At 59.4% G+C, this 8,373-nt stretch overlaps 1 protein-coding gene across 3 annotated transcripts in view; it reads left to right on the top strand.

Moving 5' to 3' along the window:
- The first annotated feature begins 12 nt into the window (after window positions 1-12).
- AGO2 (argonaute RISC catalytic component 2) overlaps window positions 13-8,373 on the top strand; it is a 100,584-nt gene continuing 92,223 nt past the window's right edge. For 2 of the 3 annotated variants that reach the window (XM_039232982.1, XM_039232984.1), the window contains exon 1: window positions 13-62. In XM_039232982.1, coding sequence (XP_039088913.1) covers window positions 41-62 — 22 coding nt within the window. In that variant the 5' untranslated portion in view covers window positions 13-40. The remainder of the gene's footprint in view (window positions 63-8,373) is intronic. The other variant, XM_039232983.1, reaches the window with a different exon arrangement.

Genomic DNA, 8,373 nt, shown 5'->3' on the forward strand with positions numbered 1-8,373 from the left:
CGGCCGCCCCTCGGCCCCGGAGCCCCTCGGCGGCGCCACCATGTACTCGGGAGCCGGCCCCGGTGAGTCCTGGCGCGGGGGACGCCGGCCCGGCCGCTCGCGCTCGTCCCCGCGGCGCCCGCGGCGGTTGGCGGGCTGGCGGGGGGCGCGGGGGGCGCGGGCGGGGGGTGGGGGCGCGGGCCGGGGGGCTCCAGGGCGAGGCCGGGGGCGCGGGGCGCGGGCGGCCGGGGGTGGCGGGGCGGGGGTGTGGGGTGGGGTGGCGGCGGGGCCGGGCCGCCGGCCGTTGGCTCGGCCTCCTCGGGCCCCCGGTCGTCGGGGCGCCCCGCGCGGCCTGGGCCCTTCCCGCGCCCGCGCCCCGCGGGTGGAGCCGGAGGCCGGGGCCGGGGCCCGCGTGTAGGCCCGAGGCCCGCGCCCGCCTCGCCCGCCGCCCCGGTGCGGGTCCCCGCTGCGCCCCGCGGGCCCGGGCCCTGACGCCGGCGGGGGTTCGGGCCCGGGGGCGGCGCCGAGCTCGGGGTGCGGACGGCGGGGGCCGGGGACGCGCGGCCCCCCGGCGCCAGACCGAGCCCGGCGGGCCTGGAGCGCACTCGCTTTCGCTTTTCTCTCTGCCAGCACTTGTGTGGCCCCTGCTCCGGGGGAAAGTCTGGAAAAGCTGGATTTGGGCTCATTCCCGCTGGTAGTTAGGGCTGCGGACTGAGAGGGCTGGGAAGCGGTCCCCCCAAACCCCTGAAACTGCGTGCGGCTCGTTCTCATTCCAGACACGCCGGCTCCTTATTCAAGTGCTAATTGCCTTTTACAATTTACTAGAAGCTGGTGAGGAGAGGTGTCGACTCCCTTAGCACCCCTTTCTACCAGCCCGCTCTCTTTCTTTGGAAAAGTTCTAAAAAACTTCAAGGAGTAACACGTCCCCCCACCCCCCCCTTCCCCGTTGTAAAGGCCCGGGTGGAAGCGCGGCGGGGTCGCCGGGCCAAGAAACCGGTCAAGTGTTGTAAAGCTTTTTCTCCTTCTCCCGCCAGGCACGTGGCTCCCTAATTTCCCGGCTGGCCCTGCCACTTGGACAGGGCATCGCCTGTCCCCTTTGTCCGCCAGGCTCCAGCGGGCTGCAGGCCCGGCCCCCGCCCTCACCAGCCGCCTGCTGATGGGGCCCTGGCTCAGCTGCCCCAGGTCAGGGGTCTGGAAGCCCCTCTTGATCCGCTCAGCTCCCTTGTCGCGGTCCCCGGCTGCTGTGGCCGTTCACCACCTGCAGCTTGTGCCTGGTGAATCCTGAGTGTCTTCTTTCTGGTGTCACTTAATTTGGAAGCTTTTCCAGGGCTGCGCCCCACAGACTTATAAACCCTTACAGGCTCCCAGCAATTTGATTGAAGAGTGGTTTTAATCCTACACCTGGGAGGTGACTCCGGGCTGGCCGGGTGGACTCTTACTACAGCCCTGAGGGCAGATTTGACTTCTAGAGTCCCTGGGCGGGCGGGTTCCCCCCCCGCCCCCCATGAAAGGGGAGGGTAGCCCCTTACCTATCGGAGTGAGGATCCCCAGGAATGCCTGTACCGGAACCCAGCAAGTGTTACTCACCACACCGGGGACTTTTCCAGATTGTCACTTTAAAAGTTGGGGATCTGGAAAAAGTGAAGAACCTTGAGGAAGGTCAGACTTTCCTGCTGTGCCTCACCTTAATTAACCCATAGGGTGGCTTTTGTTAAATTGGTGATGTTCATTTTGAAGGTAGACAGCAGAGGCTCCGATAGGTTAAGAACTCTGCCAAGGTCAAATGGCCAGTGAGCATTAGGACGATTTGTCTGATCCCAAGCTGACTGCGGACACTCTCCTTAAAGAAGTGGCTTTCAGTCCTTTTGACCTTGACCCACAGTCAGAAGTACCTGTTACATCTAGGCTGGCCTGCTGTGCGCATGCGCTCAGGTGTAATTGACCCGAGAGCTTCAGGAAGCACCGCTCACCCTGAACTGTGTGCTCTGCTCAGGGGTGTTTTGTCACTTCTTGCTTCCCAAGACCTGTCATCCTTAGGGGTCCCCAGGCTCATCTCTGGTCACTGACAGCTTTTGGAAGAAGCCTGCTGTGCTCTGGGCCTCTGTGTGCACTGGGAGAGGGGGCCCTGTGGCCCGCAGACAAACCTGGAGCCGGACAGCTTTGGTTGCAAAAACAAAGGGGCCTGTGGGATGGTTGTTAGCTACTGGCAGGATGGGACCGAGCCCCGATTGCAGGCTGTGCGAGCGCGCTGTGAGGGTGAGGCTGGGGTGCCCCCGCCTGTGTTCCACACACCAGGGCTTTCAGGTTGGCTTAGAAGGAGCTTTTGGAATAGTTTCTTCGATGAGACTCTTTTTATTGTTATATTTCCTAACGTACAACAATGAAAAGACAGTCCGTCCGGATTGTAGAAAAATTACAAATAGGTTTGCTACTTCCAGTTTTCATATACTTAGGAAACAATTTAGGAAATTAGCTCAAAAGGTAGAATTCGCAGTAGGTGGGTGTTATGCCCGTTACAAATGCTGTTACAGAAGGTGGATTAATGTTTGGACCCTGCAGATGTCACTGCTTATTAGTGTTTTTAGCTTCGAAAGAGCTAGTGGTTCAGGACGGTGGGTCTCCAGTGACCCTGAACTTTAGGAGATGATCAGGTTCGCTGTTTGTTTTTATTTGTGTGTTTGTTTTTAACAACCTGAAGATCTTCGAGTGTGTCTGAGGGAGCCCAGGAGATTGTTTCTTTTGGTTTTGTGGTGCTTGGCTACTGTGTTTAACCCCTCGCAGCATTGCAACAAAGTAACTTTCGTGACACATAAGTCTTACTTGGGAGTTGTCTAACGGGGTGGAGACTTCGGGAATCCCTGGCTTCCAGTGGTTTCCAGTGCTGAAGTGCTGCTTCTGCTCTCCCCACCCCAGTTGTCAGCGAAGATGTGCCCCCGTGTCCCAGTGAGGGCGACTTTGGCCATATGGCAGATGGCCTCTGCCGAGAGAGAGAAAATCCCAAGCAGGCTCTGCGTCATCCATGCAGAGCCTGATGCGGGGCTCAAACTTTTGAACCGTGAGATCACGACCTGAGTTGAAGTCGGAGGCTTCAGACCCGGTGACCCAGACGCGCCCCCCCCCCCCACCCTTAACAAACCTTGAAGAAACATTGAAATAAGTGTGTCAGAAGACAGTATGTAAGAGCTGCAACTCCGGAGACCTACCTTGTTTGGAGAAGCAGAATATTCTTGTTACCCTCTAGTTTCAGCGTCAGAACTTCGAGCAATACCAGTCTGCTCTATCCTTCCTAACGGGTGTGAGGCTACTGGTGGCACGCTAGCCTGATAAAGTCTATTTTTGTTTCAGTGAATGGCTGCCGTGGACGTTCAAAATGTAACGCTTGATTATTTTTTTTTTTTAATAATTTCTGTTGTGAAATAGTTTCAAGTACACAAGTACACAGAAGTAGAGAGCCGGGCACGGGACTCTCCCATTTTTCCATCCTCAGGCCTCAACAAGGATCAGGATTATTATTACCCTTTCCCACTTTTTCTTTGCGGAAATACTCTAACGCCCATTCCAGGCTTGTCGTTTCACCCCGTGTAATACCTAAGTGCCACGTCCGAGGAATAGGGACATTTTAATCTCTGTGCCATTTTCATGCTCAACAGTCCGTAATCAGTTTCTCCTGTGACCTCAGGTGTGCTTACAGCGGTCGTTTGGGATCGTGGGTTTTAATAAAAGTGCACACACAAATTTGGTTGTATTTCTTCTGGGGCCCTTTAATCTGGACTCTACAGCTAGCGGCCCTCTCCCCTGCTGTGGGCTTGCTGTAGACATCTAGTCTTTAAAGGCTCATTTTGTCAGAGTATTTATACACCCCCCCATTATCTGAAAAGAACCTCCTTGTTCAGGATACCCCCGTTTTGTTGAGTAAGGCCAGTGGAGACCCACTTGTCTGTGATTTTAATGATGACACATTTATCTTCAGTGTTTGTAGACAGACCCCTTTGCGTCTGGAATTTTCCGTTGCAGAAGAATCTGGGTGGTTGTGGTGCTCTGAGCAGAAGGGACGTTTACCACGTGGAGGAAACGTGGACACGGCACCTGTGGGCCTGTGGCTCTCCCCCAGGCATGGCTGGGGTCTCTCCCGGGCCACGGCCCCCCGTGTGTGTGACCAGACTTGACGGCTCTACCCCCCAGCTTGTTACGCTTCCTCCGTGGGTGACCCACGGGCAGCCGCACCTCCCGAGCCCCAAGCGTGGTGCCGCGGCCTCGGGCGGCCGAGGCAGTGAAAACACCCCGACACCGCGCTGCTCTGATTTTTTCCCTGCTTTTTTCTCTCAAAGTTTAAAAACCAAAAGCTGATGGTTGGTCTCGGGGTCCTCACTCTTCATGACCAAACAATGGCGCCTTTTCTACTTTACCTTTCAACAGACCTGCGCCCTGGGCGGCCAGACGGCTGGCCATCTACACTGGACACTTGCAGGAGAAGGGGAGGTGTTCTTCATGTCGCTGCGGCGTGGGGCCCCCAGAAGGGCTGGGCACCAGGATGGGTGTCTCCCGGGCTCCAAGCAGCTCTCACAGCTGAGGCTTGTGGGTCTCCTCAAACCTTTTATTTTGTCTACTTATTATCATTATTTTTTTAGATTTTATCTTTAAGTGAACTCTACATTCAACATGGGGCTCGAACTCACAACCCCGAGTTGCACGGTCCAACGACAGCCAGCCAAGCGCCCCGGGGCTTACACATTTTACACTTGTTGCGCTTTTCTGTGGCTTTGCTCTTACTAAATTCCTCATCAGGTTGAAGGACGCAAGCGTGGTCTCCGAGAGATTGCCACCAATTTGTGCCAACGGGGCTCCGGCACCGCCCGCTCCCTCCATTGCTGCTGGAGGCAGGATCTGCTTGAACTTGAAACCTCACCTTCTAGTCCTCCTCATCCCTTCCTCGAGGTCACAATTCAAGCAGTGGACAGATGTGGAGTCGGCATCAGCGCCGGCTCTACACGTGCCCTGGGCCTCCCGAAAGCAGGGAGTCGGGCCTGGCCGGCTTCGGTCCCCTCATGGCCACACTCTGTGGTGCGTTTACTCCTCTGCTGACTTGTGCCACGGCTGGGGCTGAGGAAGGAGCCAGCGATCTCCGGGAACCCCGTCTGTGGATGCCCAGGGGCCACGCAGCTGGTAGGGAAGGTGGGCAGCCCACTGTGGGGCCCTTCTGCTTTGCTGGGGTGGCGCGTGCCAGCTTGTTCTGGAAAGATGATTCCGGCAGCGCTGTAGGCATACGAGGCCCGTGGTGGCAGCGTGGGGCGGGGACACTGTAGGTGGCCGTGCGGCGGTCGGAGATTGAGCCACCCGGCCCTGGGGGGGGTGGGGGTTGGAGTGATGGACAGGGCGCCCGCGGGCACCATCCGCGCAGAAGCTTGGGCCCAGGCTTGGATCTCGCCCTGTACTTCCTACGAGTGGGCTCCACTTAGTCATGTCTGCTCGTGCCTGGGCCCTAGACCACCCCTCACTGGCTTGGGGCCTCTGGCCAGGGGTGTAATTTTCTCAGCCTCAGTTTTCCTTCCTGGAAGATGAGGGTGGTAGCCCTGACCGCAGGGTGGTTGAGTGGATGGACGAGATGCGCTGAGTAGCGCCGGGCTGGGTCCTCGCGGGTGAGCGCGGGCGGCCGTCTGCGGTGGCCTGACCCTGCCTTCTCCCGGGGGAGTTCGCGAGGCGTGAGCGAGCGCGTGGCGTGGGCCCACCCGGAGGAAGCAGGCCGCAGACGGTGGGGCTGGCGGCCTCCTCGTCTTGGTGACTGCATTTGCCGAATGTGGCAGGCGGTGACCGTGCGAACACGCATAAGGACCGGCGGGAGACCAGCGGGCCTGGGGGACAGGAGCACGTGTGGCGTTTGGACGCGTTGAGTCTGAGGTGGGCTCTGGAGAAGGGGCTGGAAGGCTGCAGCGAGACGGAGGACAGGGCAGGGGGCCCCTCCCCGGCCTGGCCGCTGGTCGAGGAATCACCCGGAGACCCTAGAAAGGACATTTGGCGGATGTCCCAGGTGGCTGCCTGGTGCTGCAGGGGTGAGAGCCAACGGCCAGCAGTGAGGGAGGGGGAGGGGGAGGGGGTGAGCCTAGCGCTGTGCCTGGCGGTGCGCCTGCGTCCCCGGGGGAGACAGGCGGGGGGTGGGGGGGGTGCCAGCCCTGGGGCCACGTTTCCGAGCGGTGAGAATGTGGTCCCCAACATGGACTTATGATGAATCACAACACGTGGGGCTGGTCTGTCTGTGGTCCCCTCTTCTTTTTTTTTTTTTTTATTTTTTTTTAATGTTTTATTTATTTCTAGGAGAGAGAGAGAGACAGCGTGAGCAGGGGAGGGTCAGAGAGAGAGGGAGTCACAGACTGAAACAGGCTCCAGGCTCTGAGCTGGCAGTAAGCACAGAGCCCGACGTGGGGCTCGAACCCACGAACAGCGAGATCATGACCCGAGCGAAAGTCGGACGCTTAACCGACTAAGCCACCCAGGCGCCCCATGTGGTCCCCTCTTCTGATGCAGCTTCCAGGTCTGATTGATGGCAGCCACACTGCTGCTGCTGCTCTGAGTGCGGCCCATCACACCGTCACCCAGAGCTGGGGTAGACGACCCGCCAGGGGCTGCAGCACCTCCACCCCCGCCCCCCGGGCCTGCTAAGAGTCTGTAGCCAAACCCAGACCGCGGAAGCCTTGGAACCAGGCGACTCGGGGCAATTGGGGTGGTTCCTCCCCTGAATCTCTTTCACTGTAAGTGAAGCCCGTTTTTTCTAGTGATTTCTGGGCACTTGGGCTCGGAGCTCTACTGCTAGAAAGGTCGCACGTAAAAGCAGAAGAGTCAGGTTCCTAGGTCAGTCATTCGAGAGGCTTGTCAGTGTTGAGTCGAAGTGAAACAACATGACCACCGGGCCTTTTTCTGACAAGGTCGTGTCCGCTTGCTGGCGGGAGCCTGTGCACCTGTCGGGGACCGAGTGGGGGCCCCGTGAACTTGGTGGCGGGAGCCGCCCCCCACCCCCCACCGGGGGACTTTGCTCGCTGCACTCCCAGGCCCCGCGGTGCTCTTGCTTTGATGGAGCTTGTGCAGGACACGAAGGCTGCCAGGCGTTGACGGGACTGGGCAGCCACCTCTGACACCGTGTCCTCCGTGGAGCAGGGTCCTGCCCACACGCGGCCGGCTGGCAGCGTGACACGGCCCAGGCTCCGGGGGGGGGGGGTGACTCCCCGGGCTTGAGCAGCAGCATTTGTTTGTTTGTGGAAACAGGGATGATGGAGAAATACCAGTGAAAGGTGGGGAGAAGGCACAGGAAGGTGCAGAGAGTAACGATGACTCTGGGCAGAGGCCGGGGGTGCCAAGGTGCCCGCAGCCCCGAGAGCTGTTAGGTGTCACCGGGGCATCGTGTCCCTCCCCCCCATGACACAAACCGGGGGCACAGACCCCAGGTCGGGCTGACCTCACTTGAATCCTGGCTTCCTGACCGGACGTTCACTGAGCCTCTCTGAACCTCAGTCTCATCCTCAGAGAGAACAAGCGGATGTTGGAGGCGCTTTGATGAGGGGAGATAATGCAGGCACATGCACCTGTTCGCCCTGGTGCTCGCTGCACGGAGAGCGCCTGCCCCCGGCGACTGTCCCTGCCTCGTCACAGAATCCTTGTTTACTCTGCCCCGGAGCCCCTTTGGGTGTGAGCACAGGTGCCCCGCCTGCCCCTCCTCCCTGTTGACCTCTGGGTCTTTGCAGGCCAGTGAGGGATAAAAAAAAAAAATCAAAACAAAACAGAAAACCACTTAAAAACCCATGTCCCCAATAAACAACCTCTGGCAGGTGCCACCTTGTGAGGCTCAGTACCAGGGACGTGAAGGCCTGGCCTCGGCACGCCGAGCCCCTGCTCCTGGGAGCACCCAGAAGGGCCCCGAGGTGAAGCCCGCCTGGCACGGCCACGTGGACAGGAGTGATGTGACGAGCACCAGGCAGGGTCTGTCCCAACCAGGTAGAACCGGGACACAATTTTCTGCTTATAGTTTCTACATGGTGACCCTAGAGTGGCCCCGTCGGTGACTGAGGGCGCGGGGGACACCATGCGGGACGCTTTGTCCCTAATCTGCTGCTGCTTCAGGAATTAGGCAGTTTGCTAGGCGTCGGAGCTCGTGCTCCCTGCGAGAGCGTCGGACCACGCTGGGGGGGCGCCTGGGCGCGTCCGGGGCAGGTCGTTACCGCGTAGCCTTGAGCTCTGGGCTGCGAAGGCTCTCGGGGATGAACGTCAGGAACTGGCGTGACGGGGGAGGGACAATCAAAACAAGACACCCACCAGTCGGGGTTCTAAAGCGCGCCCGGGGTCCCTGCCAAGGCAAAGGACCAGTGAGCAGGGTGCGGGGAGGCGGGCGGCCCTGCCGGGGGGGGGGGG

The sequence above is a fragment of the Hyaena hyaena genome, unplaced genomic scaffold (assembly GCF_003009895.1).
Source record: "Hyaena hyaena isolate Hyena2069 unplaced genomic scaffold, ASM300989v1 scaffold_69, whole genome shotgun sequence".
Lineage (NCBI taxonomy): Eukaryota > Metazoa > Chordata > Mammalia > Carnivora > Hyaenidae > Hyaena > Hyaena hyaena.